Consider the following 15,133-nt stretch of genomic DNA (forward strand, 5'->3'; position numbering starts at 1 on the left):
ACTGGCCCCTCAGGAATCAGCTGTTAACATAAGGGGTAGCTAGGGGCGGCTACACATTTCTTCTGCATGTGCATCTTTTTAGGGCCATTGTCTTCTTATCTTCTGATAATGAGGGTCACTGATAATGGACAAGCTTTTCATGGAAACATAATTTATTATCTGACTGCTAACTCCAGACATTGGTAATAACTTCTAAGAAGCATTAGATAGTAGAATTTATAGTAATGTGTACTGAATGTTTCATTGAGAACAAAAAGTTGTTGGGCACACTTTACTAAATTACATTCTCCCAGTGAAAGATGATAGCTACTGTATATAATATCATTAGCTAAATCTAGAAAAAATTGGAATTAAATAAAACTTCTCATTATTGACCAGAAACTTTTTTAAGTGTCGTCATTATGTCCTGATTCCTGAGACTATATATTATAGGGTTAAACAGAGGAGTAAATACGGTGTGCAGTAAGGAAACAATCTTATTAACAAGCAGTGAATGTCCCTTAGATGGGATCATGTATTTAGATATTAGTGTCCCATAAAATGTTCCCACAACAATAAGATGAGAACTGCAGGTAGAAAATGTTTTTTGTTTGCCCGTTGTAGTTGGTATCTTAACTATGGCATGGAAGATATACACGTAGGTTACAATGATAAAACCAAAAGGAAGGATAAATATTGGCAAAGAAAACAAAAAGACTTCCAGTTCTACAAGAGAAGTGTCTGAGCAAGAAAGTTTCTGAAGAGGAAAGAGGTCACAGTAGACATGGTCAATGATATTATCATGACAAAAATTGAAGTTTGATACAGGCATGACTGCTATAATATTCAGTGTGTGGCCAAGCAACCATGGCCATACTGAAAGATTCATCTGACACGTAAAGTCCATGATACTAGAGTACCGTAAGGGGTTACAGATGGCCAGAAATCGATCATAGGACATTACTGAAAGAAGAAAACATTCCGTAATGGTTGTACCACTGAAGAAGTAGAACTGGACGATGCAGTCAAGATCAGTCATTTTTATCCCTCCGAACAGAATGGCACCAAGCATGTTGGGAACGATGTTTGTGGAGATCACAAGGTCAGAAAAAGAAAGATGACAAAGGAAGTAATACATGGGGGACTGGAGCTGGACATTGGTGGAAACTAGGATGATGATAAGAAGATTTCCCATAACTGTAAAAAGAAAGATGATCAAGAAAAGAATGAAGAACACAATATTGAAGCTGTGAAAGTTTCCGAAACCCAAAAGAATGAATTCCGTCACTCTTGTTTGGTTCATTGTAAACATAAGGATTTATCAAATCTTTAATATGGAACCTAGAGGTTAAATTTGTTCTAGATAGAGTGGAGACATAGTAGTTTAGGCATATGAAAAAAATAGGAGATCTTTTTCCACTCAATGGCCATTTTTTAGGTACACCTACAGAGGTTCACTTAGAGGGGGTTTTCTAGTACCTGGAAAATCCCTTCTAAGCAGTTTATGAGAAGCAGAGTTAAAAAATAAAACTCTTTTTGATGCCCCCAGGGGGAGCATACTGATTTACTATTGAGTTCAATGGGAGTTGTAAAAAATGTTATGCAGTGAGGTTCGCCTAGTGGTGGATGCAGGCAAAAGGGAAAATTATTACGTATCTCTATGGCAGCCCTAAATCCCCTCCATTATCCCTTGTACCATCCAAGCATCAATCTGGCGTTTGCCCCTTTTTTAGTACTGGTTAGCACCCCCAGTACTATCAGAACTTTCTCGTGGCATAAATTCAGTTGCTGCAGATTTGTTGTCTGCGCATTTATGATGTGAATTTAATTTTCCAGCTCTTTCAGAAGGTGCTTTATTGGATTAAGATCTGAGGATGTGCCGGCCATTGGAGTACACTGATATCATTGTCATATTAATGGAGCCAAGTAAAGTGCTTTATTACGCCGGCCATACATCAGTGGTTTCAGATGGCCATTTTCTGAGCGATTTGTCGTTCATGGTTGGTCTGTGAAGGCTGTCAACTGCCTTGCTCTGCCTGGTCTGGTCTTCTATTGGTGGGATGCAGATGTCTCATTTAGCAGGAATGACATACCAAGGACTGCACCCCACAAAGAACGAAAAAATCCAACATAGCAGATTAACTTTTCCACAGATATCGGTCTTCATTCGTGTCACGGAAGAGTGCCAACATTCGGCAGAAAATGGTCTAAAAATGCCTTTTTAGACGTCCAAAATTTGTAGTGTATGGCCAGCTTCACTTGGAACTTATCCTGTTGCTGTTATTAGATTAGGAGTAGACAATGACTATAAAGGGATTCACATGGTCAACAACTAAACCCAGGAGGACCTCAACATTTAAATTAAGCTCATTTGATATTTAGAGGCCAATGTGTATAAATAATATAAAGCACATTACTACTACACCACCAACAACTCAAACTATTGACACAAGGCAGGATGGATCCATAGGCAATGTTTTTCCCATCCTCGGCTCTCTAGTTGTGCCCCATGTGGTACCGGTTTGCTGCTCTCTGGTGACAGGAGTGGGGTCTGGTGATCTTCCACTGCTGTAGTTCACCCGCTTGAAGTTATGATGCGCTGTGAGTTTAGATATGCTGTTTTGCACACCACTATTACAGCTCATGGATATTTTATATACGGTCACCTTCTGGTGTGAACCAGTCTGACCATTCTACTTAAACCTCTTATTAAAGCACTGAACATTTTTGTTTGCGCCTTTGTTATTAAAACGGCATTGTCAGGAACAAACATTCGTTACCCCGATCACATGTTCCCTATTATGGTGATCGGGTTGAACAACATTTAAACCTCTTTACTGCATGACTTTATGGGTTGAGTTTCTGTCATGTGACTGGAGAATTGCACATGTCCATTATTGAGCAGTTGTGAAGTGACCATTGTGTGTGTATTTTGAAATGCTTTTTAATGATGGAGCAAATTATGGTAATAAAAAGGTGATAGATAGATCGCAAGATAGATGTATCTTGTGCTAAGACTGAATCTGTCAGGTCCACTGGACTGACGGGTTCAGTGTCAGCGGCTCCTGCGTGTTTCTGACATGCAGGATCAGTTATGAACTTAGATGTGATCGATAGCAGCTCGATCCTGCGTGTCAGACACATGCAGGAGCCACTGACACTGAACCCATCAGTGCCGCTGACCTGACAGATACAGGTTTCAGCGAAAGATGGAGCTTTTCTGTATACAGAATACAAAGCAGCTGTATCTCAAAAAGTAAAACAAATTATGAAATAAAAATTATTTTGAAAGTCGCACCAATCACACTGACTTTTATTTAAAAAAGCAATGATTTCAAAGGTGTACATAGCCTTTAAGTATATTTTTCCTTCTGCCTTAGGAGCTGCTGCTTGACAGTTGCGTTACATAATACAGAATACATTGGACAATATATATCAATGCAATTGTGCCAGTTACTGACTTTTCATCTGAATAGAACACATCGCTGGCGCTGATCTCTGCTGCAAGTGACCAGTACCAAGAGACAGTGGCATAACTATAGGGATAGATAGATAGATAGATAGATAGATAGATAGATAGATAGATAGATAGATAGATAGATAGATAGATAGATAGATAGATAGATAGATAGATAGATAGATAGATAGATAGATAGGAGTAGACCATAGGCCCTGGGATGTCACCAAAACGTCGTAACTATTGTTAATACTACCTTTTTGTGCAAGCATTAATAAATGGGTGTTACAATTCCCCTTGTCCAAGGGCTGTGTCCCTACATACTGACAGTCTCCAACCATCGCTGACAGTATCACACTGTGCAGGGACAGATCCTCTTGACAAGGGGAATGGTAACGTCATAGATAGATCATTTATTGTCCATACATGCTGCTGTAAATTTCATGTACTTAATGTTCTCTCTGTTACCAGGGCCTCTAATCAGCCGCTAAAAAAGTAGATAATCACTTATAATATTGATCTGCCATATTTATTAATGTCCTGCACTCCAAGTACCGACAGCCTCAATAGCTTTATTTCTTTTTTCCAAAAATGGGGGTTTGGCTAAATATTTGTAATATTGCTTCAGATGTATCACCACAATGTGATGGGGTTCATGTAAGACACGCAAGTCCCAGTTTATAACTGTAGGGGGCGTAGAAGTTATGGTTGCACCCGGGCCCTGGAGCCTGAGGGGGCCTAAATGGCCCTTTGCCCCATATGAGGAGATTAGTACTCTGAATGACATGTCATAGATTTCCATAGGGCCCGGGTGCTTTAAGTTAAGCCTTTGGGCTCGTCTTTCTATACAGGCTTTCCTAGTTTGTTAAAATCGAAACTTTACATAAAAATGTTGTAGATTGTAATGTAAACTACACTTTTTTCAGATAACCCCATTCATGAATTCTATCAACAGGCAGAGGTAAAGAACAGTATGGAGGGGAACGTGAGTGGAATAAGCAGCTAATGTCAGTGCCTGTGTGACTACTTACCCATCCTCCGACTCACCAGGTAAACAAACAGTAGGCATCAATAACTTGCATGGTTAGATCAGATATTTTAAAGGTAATGTGCACCTTTAACTATCTCCTCATTGATGGGGACCTGTATTCTGGGAGCCCCAGTGATTGCAAAAATGAATCGATTTTCAGCACCTTTAAATTGAGTACTAGCTACAAGTGGTGCCCCAAAACAATGACCCCTTATGTCATGGTACATGATCTTACACTTTAACAGTTAAATGGATAATACGGTTTCAGCAAATAAAGGTTGTTCATTGTATAGTGAAAGGTAAATAATCTTTTAATCACCTTTCTATATCAACTCTAATGATTTTACAAGATCTCTGCTTGCTGTAATTCAATTGGAACCTTCATTGTTTACTTCCAGTGGATAAGAATCCATCCTGGTCATGTGACGATCACACAGGGGCACAGCTTGTTACAGGGCAGTTATCAGAGGTGTTTCTTGTAACGAGCCGTGCACCTGTGTGTCCATCACATGAGCAGGACAGATTCTTATTCACTAGAAGTAGGTTCCTATTGAATTACAGCAAGCAGAGATTTTAAACTGAGGAATTGATAAAGAAAGTATATTAGACATTTGTATAACTTTTCATTATACAAATATTAAGCTTTATTTGATGAAAACATATTACCCCTTTAATAGTATTACAGCTGAAATAGAAGATATCATTGAACAACATGAGGTTTGCTGATAAATCAAGATTACATGAGCAATTATTGCTCTAGAAGGAATGAGCTACTTACAGTGTGGATGTCAGGCAGCAACGCCACAATACACCAATGTCATCACCTTTTATATTCTCTCTCCATTGCAAAGTGCTAGGTTTTATGTCCAGGGAGGATTTTCATTCCCATTAGACCCAAGAAAAACTTTACTATTAACTTTTACATATAATTGTTAGGTAAATGACATTGAGGCTGGTTTATTTCACTACATTATAAGTAGAAAGAAGTAAATTAGAAAACCCTCGTATTTTTATGCATAAACGTGTATTGTCCGCTTCTGCTGGCGTCAGCTAGTCCAGTTTTTTACATTTGCTGTATACTATATTGTATTATTCATTCTATTGTTGGATTCACTTTAATTGAACTACAATTAATTGAAATAAACAACAATCTAAATGTCAGTCGACTGCGCTATTGATTCCGTCGAAAAAACGGAAACCTGCCGGAATGGTGACAAACGGAAACCATTAGCAATGTTTCCGTCACCATTGATATCAATGGTGATGCAAACAGAAGCTAAGGTTTCCGTTTGGCTTTCCGTTGAGGGGTTCACCCAACGGAAACATCCGATGGCACCCTTGAACAGAAAGCCAACGCTGATGTGAACAGGCCCTCAATGACATGATGCTGTCGTCCATGTCACAGTCACACCTCTGGATAAAGCATAGACCCACTCTGCCACTATTAGATGTGGCTTAGGGCTAAACTATGGGGTTTTGGGATTTTTAGGAGGGTATGGACTTCATGCAGGGAATCCCCAGCTTGTGTCACCGCTGACTACTTGCAGATGAGATTTCCAAAGCAAGGTGCCACAATCAATAAATAGAAGCAATTGTCCTACAAAACCGACTTGACGGCTGACAGAGTTTATGCAACAAGATAGACGGATATGGTTCAAGGGAGGCAGCGATCAAAAGTCAGATAATAGTCCGGATCAAAAGCCTAAACAGCACACAACGAACAACTTCACAAATGAGCTGCAACCTTGTTGCTCAGGCAGTGATTTAAGAAGTCGCTAGGCACCCGCCGCAGTGGAGAGCCTGGCGGCGGCGGTGTGACCAGGAGAGGGATGTCAGCCATACAGATAGGTGCAGTCAGTACCAGTAATTTTAGCAAGAAGAAATTGTTTTTGTATTTTAAATGTTAATGGCATCTTCACCAAGGCAGAGTTTAGAACTACAGTCATTTAGGCCTCTGTTTTTCAATGTTTCTAAGCCAAGTAAATATGATGTTTCGGGGAGTCATCATCGGACATGACCGCTAGGGGGCTGGCGCTGTGATGTCCCTGCAGAAGTAAGCCAGCCCACTTTTCAACATTCAAAAGCGGCATCTCGGACTGCATTTCACAGCACATGGGCATTGTAATAGCTAGCGGATCTGAATTATAGTATATCACTAGCTATTCAATAGTGCACGCTACTCACTGATCCACCAATGGAATAAAGTTTTATTATTGGGGACACTTGTGTCCATTGTAAGGGGAGTCCTGTGTGTCACAGAGCGTTGGGATGACAGTGAACGGTACTTTGGGCAGGTGGGGACACACACCAGATGGAGGAACGAAGTGCATTATGGGATTTGTAGTTTACTGAGCGCGCTGAATTTACAATTCCAGCCTATGATCCAAAAGTCTGTCAGCAGCTACAGCATTACATTGAGGATGAGTGAGTAACACTGAAATGTGATTTACTGCAAGGAAAGTAGTTTGATCGTTATCTAAATATCTTTATACATATTTATTTATTTTTGTGGTTTTTGTTTTTTTTTACTTGCTCACCAGGTAACGCCTAACTCCTGTTTGTTGTGAGGTCAGTCCTCCATGAATCAGACTTGTTTTTCCAGCACATACCACAGATGTTCCATTAGATTGAGATCTGTAGGCCAATTCAACGCCTTGAACTCTTTGTCCTGTTCCTCAAACCATTCCTGAAAAGTTTTTGCAGTGTGGCAGGGGGCATTATCCTGCTGAATGAGACCACTGCCATTAGGGAATACTGTTGCCATTAAGGGGTGTACTTGGTCTGCAGCAATGTTTAGGTAGGTGGTACATGTCAAAGTAACATCCATATGAATTCCAGGACACAAGGTTTACCAGTGTAGCGTCTATGGCCGTGGACCGACGGGATTACTCACTCCCCGGAGGTCGCAGCCATGGAAGTGAGCGCTGGCATCTCTTGGGGAGGAGATGCGGGCCAGCGCTCACTTCAGCTCCGGTCCGCTGTGTCCCATAGAGTGCGTGTGCGCGTTCGTGCCCGGCCTTAAAGGGCCAGCGCACGCACATGGGAATTATCACTAATTAGCCCATGAGCACTGTTAGTGTATCCCAAGTCTGTCTTGCAATGGTCCCTTAGTGTTTTCCCGTTCCAGTTGTTACCTGTACCCTGTTACCTGTTCCTGTATCCAATGCTGTATTCTTGTTCCAAGCTTGATAAAGACCCATTCATGGGTTGAAACATTGCAAGTGTTTTTATGCTTGGTGACAATCAAATACACTTCACTGGATTATCTTGAGTGCTGCAGTTCCTTTCTTCGATTAAATGCTGGTGCTCGTAAAACCAGAGATCTGATTTCCCGTCATTTCTGGTGGCCCACGCTGCCCAAAGATATTGTGGACCTTGTCTCGTCCTGCACTGTGTGCGCTGCCAACAAGGGTGCTCACTCCAAGCCTGCTGGTCTGCTCCAACCTCTGCCTGTGCCCAATGCTCCCTGGCAGCATATAGCAATGGATTTTGTCAGACCTTCCTTTCTCGGCTGGATGCAATATGGTCTGGGTGGTGGTGGACCGGTCCTCGAAAATTGCTTATTTTATTCCGCTGACCGGCCTACCTTCTGCTTCTCGACTGGCTAACCTCTTCACCCAGCACATCTCCTGCTTCCATGGCTTGCCTCTTCATATCATGTCAGTTTACCTCGAGATTCTGGAGAGCCCTCTGTAAACTCCAAGATGTGAAGTTGGACTTTTCCTCAGCCTGCCATCCCCAGTCCAATGGTCAAGTCGAGAGGATTAACCAAATCATGGAGAATTATCTACGACACTTCATCTCCATGCAGCATGATGACTAGGTACAGCTTCTTCCTTGGGCCGAGTTCTCATACAACAACCACACAAGTGAGTCCACTGATTCTACACCGTTCTTCATTGTTTACGGCCAACATCCACAAATTCCTCTTCCTGTTTCAGCTACGTCCCAGGTGCCCGCAGCGGTCTCTGAATTCAGGGACTTTCTACAGATCTGGCAGCGAACCCGGTCCTCTATTCTGCTGGTGGTCGACCGCATGAAGCGAAAGGCGGATACTAGAAGAAGAAGAGAGCCGCCTCAGTATCCTCCGGGTACCAAAGTCTGGCTGTCCTCATGGAATATCCGTCTAGAGGTACCTTCGTACAAGTTTGCTCCCAAGTTCCTCGGACCCTTTGAAATCCTACAGCAAATCAACTCTGTCTCCTACAAGCTTCGGCTGTCTCCTACCCTCAGAATCCCCAACTCCTTTCATGTGTCCCTCCTGAAGCCTGTGGTCCTCAACCGCTACACAAAAACGCCTAGTTCTGCAGTTGCCCCCAGCGGTTCTTCCGATGTATTTGAGGTTAAGGAGATCCTGGACTTCAAAAAAGTAGGAGGAAGAACTTTTTTTTCCCAATTCAAAGTTTTTTATAGGTTTTAATACAAACACTTACAAAAACATACAGAAAAATTGTGTCCCCAAAATAAAAGGAACATGATAAATAGGGCGCAGCCCAAACAGTAGGGTAAATATCACAACCCATGAAGAGCACATTCCACAACAGCCATCTGGTCATCATAACGGGAAGGAGCAATACTGAAAAGGAAGTGGTGAGCAAAACAAAACAGGGTGCGATAAGTCATCTTCCCGTACATCTTGAAACACCCTGGCCATAGCATGTGAGCATCAGCACAGGAAGCAAATAACCCCTCAAAATAGACACAAGAAAGAAAGGGAAAAATAAGATAGGAGACAAACAAGGCAGGGAAAAGACCAGGGTAGTTCGCGGTGAGCCTGGTCCCCAGCTCCAGATAAACATGGATACATAAAAGCAAGAAAAGGCAGCCATGCACTTAATAAACACCTGAGGGAACCGAGCAAGCCAGCAATCCCCTCCACACTCGCATGCAGTCCCCTCACAGACGAAATCTCGGGGGAAGGGAGGGGCACTGGGCCTCAGGCCACTACAGTGCGGTAGGTGGGAGAGGAGAGAAACTGAAGCCACGGATACCAGGTATCTCTATATCATGCAGAGGCAGCCGGAGACTGAGCCAGGAGGTGTCCCATACGTTGTATCAAGGCAACCTCCTGAAACCAATCATGGAGCCCCCCGCCGCCCCACAGCGCCAACACGTGTCAGGTACAGATGGGTACCATTTATGTAGGGCAGAAGGGACCCGATACCACCTAGAGAGAATTTTGTAGCTGGTTTCCTGGGCTCGTGTGGCAATCGAGGCTTTCTGAGACAGGTGAAAAGATTGCCTCCACTGTGCGTCAGTAAATGTCATGTTCAATTCAGCCTCCCAAGCCTTACAGAAGGATGGGAGGTGAGGGGATCGCTGGATTAGGAGTAATTTATAGAGTGTGTAGATGGCATGTACAGGGGGCCGGGTGGAATCACACAAACCCTCAAAGTCCGTAAGTGGGCGATGAAAGTGAGCCTGGCGTTTAGTAGCACTATAGAAATGTTTTAACTGGGAGTATTGAAATATGTGACGGGGGAGGGCGTTTCAGCCGGGCAGATAGTATTTAAAGGGAGCAAAGAAGAATCGGATATGACCGGAGTGAAATACATGGGATTAGTGTAAGACCTTCCTAAGAAGGAGAGACGTGCCTCCCCAGCAGGAAATGCTGGGTTGTCGGTAACCAGGATCAGTGGCCCCAGTGGGTCCACGAGCGAACCCCAGGAGGAAGAAATTTTTATTTGGCGGATTGGAAGGGGTTTGTTCCAGAGAAGAGGTCCTGGGAGCCAGAAGAGAACCTCAATTCCTCTGTCCTCATTAAGAAGTTCCTTTCTCGCTTTGGCCTCAAGAAGAGGGGGCGTAAGAGGGGGGATACTGTAGCGTCCATGGCTGTGCACCGTCTGGATTACTCACCCCCCGGTGGCCGCAGCCATGGATCTGTGAGCGCTGGCCCCCATCTCCTCCCCAGGAGACGCCAGCGCTCACTTCCGGTCCCCTGTGTCCCGTAGGACGTACTAATTTGCCCATGATCACCCTGGACTATAAGAAGGGCCCTGCCCCTTTGCTCATTGCCTGAGCGTTGTTGCGTTTTCCTATGTTAGTCTTGCAAATGGTCCCTTAGTGTTATCCTGTTCCCGTTGTTTCCTGTGCCCTGCTACCTGTACCCTGTATCTCCAGCTATTTGTTCCTGTGCCTTATACCTGTTGGAGTCGTGTTGTGCCACCAGTTCCGCCTGCTGTGTTACACCACGTCTGGTGTCTACGGTCAAGGTCCCATCTGTGCCTAGCCGTTGCTACTGTCTGAACCACTACAGGTACCCTTGTGCTTGGACTATTTATATATTGACTTGGTACTCTGTTGGCCAGCTGCTATCCCGCTACAGCGGTACGGCCCAGTGGGTCCACATACCGACAGATCATGAGAACCAGCAGAACATTGCCCAGTGCATCACTCTGCCGCCATCTTGTCTTCTACCCATAGTGCATCCTGGTTCCATCTCTTTCCCAGATAAGTGATGCACACACACACACAGCCACTTGATGTAAAAGAAAACATGATTCGTCAGACCAGGCCACCTCTTCTCATTACACTATGGTACAGTTCTGATGCTCAGACGGGCCTGCCTTCATTCCCCAGATGCATCAATGAGCCTTAGGTGTCCAGGACCGTTTGACCGGATCACTTATATCTATCTTGAGTTCTAATATATGTCTTAATGGTGTGCTCAATGTAATGCAGTATTTTTAGAAAATATAAGTTATGTCCCTGATGCATTAGGACGTCTTTATGGAATAATTAGCTTCCAAACTGTATGCCAATGAGACTATATAAACAGCCCTCAACATATGGGCACAGAACATAGATCACTACGCATTTGTCAATGGGTTTTATCACAAATCTCTGCGTTTTAACACTTACAGAAATTCTAAATTAGGTCACGATAGCTTTGGTAAGTAGAACGATAAATGATCAAATGGTACAAGGAATTGGTGTATATTAGGGGTAGGTGTAGATAGATACAGTAGTGTGCTCCGCAGCTCCAGCAGTCATGGAGTGAATTTTAACACAGTATATAGAGTGCTGTGCAATATGGGTCCTATACAGAATGGTTGCAGCATCATAGAAAAATACGCAGTGAGTCTGATATGCAAACTACTTCAGGTTCATAGCTCGGATTTGGCTTTTATTGTATTTTCTCAAAGCATGAAACATCAGAAAAACACTTTGTAATAATAAATTTCTATTACCAGGGACACTAACCAGCCGCTAAACAGTTGATAAACAATAATACATTATTCATTCCGTGTGAGCGGTGCGTCTGCCATATGAAGCAATGTATTTCGCTACTACATCCCAAATACTGACAGCCTCGATAACTTTATTTATTATTTAAAAACGGGGTTTGGCTAAATATTTGTGATTTGCTTCAAATGTATCACCACAATGTGACAGTATTTTCACATTAATGGGGTGCATGTAGGACACGCTAGTCCTGGGTTACAAATATAGGGGGGCAGAGGTTATAGCTGCTCCAGTGTCCTGAAGCCCAAAGGGGCGCAAAGGTCCTTCTGTCCCATATGAGGAGACTAGTACTTTGTTTCTTAATGATAGCGCACATTATTGTGATAAAAGATGGATAACCAGAAAACAACTTATCCATTAGTTTTGCTTTATTTGTTCTGATTTCTCTCTTTATATTTCTATTCATGTTTACTTTACCTTCTCTACTACATATTGTATAGCATATTCCCCGTGCTATATTGAGAATGGATTTGCATAGGTCCAGGTCCCCGAGATTTACAATGTGTACATACATACACTCGGGCCAATATAGTCTTTTACTTCTTTGTTTGTCTCTTATTTTTTTCCTTTCCTTTTCTAGTAGTAGATTTTATTTCTTCAGTCAATAGATCTACATGTGCGTATTTCACTATTGGACGAGGTTGGCTCAGTGTTCTCACGCTCCGTTAAAGGGGTTCTGGTTTCGGCAATTTATTACTGTAATTAATGAATAAATGTTTTTTAATTAATAAATATTTTTTGCGTAGTTAAAAGTTATACAATTTTCATATCCTTTCTGTATTAATTCATCACAGTTTTTAAAATCTCTGTTGTTATACGGTAGGAACATTGATTGTTTACAGTGGATAAAATTCTGTCCATGGTCATATGATGGAGACATAACTTTTAATTATCCAAAAAATAATATTAATTCATTATCCAACCCCAGGAAGTAGAATTGATTGTTGTTGGGCCCCAAATATGAGTAAACGATGTTACAATAGATTTACCTTGCCGATTCCTATCCAGTTCCCCACTGCTGTTGTCCAATGATCCCTTGTGTTCTTCCCTGCATACTGACGTCATCCAAACTGACAACACATCAGGTGACAGTCTCTGGCTGCAGTAGTGATGTCACTAGAGACATTTCATTACATGTATGTATAAATTACCGCTTGCGTGTTATTTGGTTTAAAATGTTGTTGTTTTTTAAGACAGCAAGGCAACCCATTTTTGCAATAAAGATGATGAGCTGATATCTGCAGGTCTAGCTTCTGAAACCCCCGGTGATAACAGCTGGCAAGTTGCAGCTATATATTCTCTCTGCAGTGCCTGCCGCTCTTCCAATGTGAGAGCCACTCCATGTTAGAAGTAATAGGGGGTCCATTGCGGGAGCCCCCCTATGATATCTATAGACCATATAAGCAATGCAAGGTATAATATATATATATATATATATATATATATATATATATATAAATCTACTATGGATATTACCTGTACAGGTACCAGGTAGTTAATGGGTCTAGAGTTGCAGTCCTTTAAATAAGGAGCTGGAGATCAGTACGTTCCGTTAATTCTAAAATCTCTCACATTGTCCTTGTTCTTGCACCAGGCTATGCCGGAAGTGAACCAGTCATCCATCTTGTTTTTCCAACTTCATGGGTTTCAGAATCCCGATAGCCTCAAAATTCCACTTTTCTGCTTATTTCTTGCAATTTATATGTTTATACTATTGGGGAACCTATTAATTATGATTCTGGTAATATTAAGTCAGACACTCCGATCGCCTATGTATTTTTTCCTCAGTCATTTATCTTTATGTGATGTATTCTGCACAACAAATATAATACCAAACATGCTACATATTGTAATGCTGGATGTCATCTCTATGCCTGTGGCTGAGTGCTTTTTCCAGTTCTATCTCTTTGGTTGTTCAACAGCTACAGAATCTTTTCTGCTTACAGTGATGTCATATGACCGATATTTGGCCATTTCTTACCCGTTGCGTTATTTCTCCATAATGGACTTTCGTCTCCGTCTTTTCTTAGCGATGGGGTCCTGGGTATTGGGCTTTGTGGTAACATTAATACCTGGCATCTTAGTGACTACTCTACAGTACTGTGGTCCCAATGACATTGACCATTTCTTCTGTGACTTGGCTCCTTTCTTGAAGTTGTCATGTTCTGATGTGTATGTTGTACAGACAGAAATCATTGTGTTTTCTATTCCCATAATCCTCTTTCCATTCCTGTTCATAATAGCCAGCTATGTCAACATCTTCTTCAGTATTATGAAGATTTCTTCCACATCTGGAAGAGAAAAAGCTTTTTCTACATGCAGTTCTCATTCAACCATTGTGTGCACGTACTATGGGACACTAATTATTGTCTATATGGTCCCGGCCAAAGGACACTTATCAAGTATAAATAAATCCCTGTCTCTGCTGTATATTATATTTACTCCATTATTCAATCCTGTAATATATAGTCTACGGAACAAGGAGCTACAGGCTGCTATGCAGAAAATCATTTGGAACAGAAATATATTGGGCCTCTTGCAAAACCTTAAATAAACGTTCATCTTTCTAGATGCTACATTCTGTGCTGAGTGATTTCTTAGAATATCTTTAGATTTAGATTAATTTTCTGATACTCACCAAATCCCCTTTATAAGAGTTAAATTATAAAATTCTGTCTGCCTGCATCCACCACTAGGGGGAGCTTACTGCATACAGTTTTATTATTGAATTCCATATGTAAACAGTATGCTGTAAGCTCCATCGTGGTGGCTGCAGGTTGCTACAATTTTATCATTTAAAGAGGACCTGTAACCTTTCCTGACATGTCTATTTTAGTAAATACTTGTATTCTCCATAAAATAACAATTCAGAAACATATTTTCTTAGAACTCTGCGTTCTACTGTTCCTCTGTTATTCCTCCTAGAAATCTATGAATAAATTAACAGCTGGGTGTTAACATTCGCCTTGTCAAATGGTGGTGTTTTTACACTCAGTCTGTTAGCAATGATTGGATATTGTCAGTCTGTGTAGGGACACATAATAGAGGAACGGCACAGAAAAAAAGCGCCAAAATTTTTGTTTATTTTATGGCGAATACAAGTATTAAAAGTATTTACAGCTCCTTTTTGACAAGGGGATTTGGAGCTTTGTATCAGGAAAACAGATCCCAGACCACTATAAAAAATATAATATCAAATTGATCAGCACAGAATGTTGAACAAATTTAAAAACAAAATGATGTTGAAGGGTGGATATTAACTTTGACTCCACTAGGAACCTGAAAATTCATGTTTTATTGCCATTTTCCGCAGCATCTCATGTGACCTGCTTCTATAAATAAAGATGGCGTCATTCCATTTTAATATAAATGGCAAAATGTTGAAGAAAAAATTGGCATATATCATTGTATATCATCAATAT

At 41.6% G+C, this 15,133-nt stretch overlaps 2 protein-coding genes across 2 annotated transcripts; one reads left to right on the forward strand and one right to left on the reverse strand.

The window, feature by feature from the left end:
* Nucleotides 1–367: 367 nt before the first annotated feature.
* Nucleotides 368–1,291, reverse strand: LOC142666487 (olfactory receptor 11L1-like). The gene has a single exon (XM_075846554.1). It carries the CDS (start codon nucleotides 1,289–1,291, stop codon nucleotides 368–370), a length of 924 nt encoding a protein of 307 aa, XP_075702669.1.
* Nucleotides 1,292–13,308: 12,017 nt separating this feature from the next.
* LOC142665518 (olfactory receptor 11A1-like) lies at nucleotides 13,309–14,265 on the forward strand. The gene has a single exon (XM_075845229.1). It carries the CDS (start codon nucleotides 13,309–13,311, stop codon nucleotides 14,263–14,265), a length of 957 nt encoding a protein of 318 aa, XP_075701344.1.
* Nucleotides 14,266–15,133: the final 868 nt, after the last annotated feature.

The sequence above is a fragment of the Rhinoderma darwinii genome, chromosome 13 (genome assembly GCF_050947455.1).
Source record: "Rhinoderma darwinii isolate aRhiDar2 chromosome 13, aRhiDar2.hap1, whole genome shotgun sequence".
Taxonomy (NCBI): Eukaryota; Metazoa; Chordata; class Amphibia; order Anura; family Rhinodermatidae; genus Rhinoderma; species Rhinoderma darwinii.

Excerpts from the sequence above, each read along its gene's own strand:
- LOC142665518 (XM_075845229.1), top strand. The coding sequence starts at position 13,309 with ATGCCGGAAGTGAACCAGTCATCCATCTTGTTTTTCCAACTTCATGGG.
- LOC142666487 (XM_075846554.1), bottom strand. The coding sequence starts at position 1,291 with ATGTTTACAATGAACCAAACAAGAGTGACGGAATTCATTCTTTTGGGT.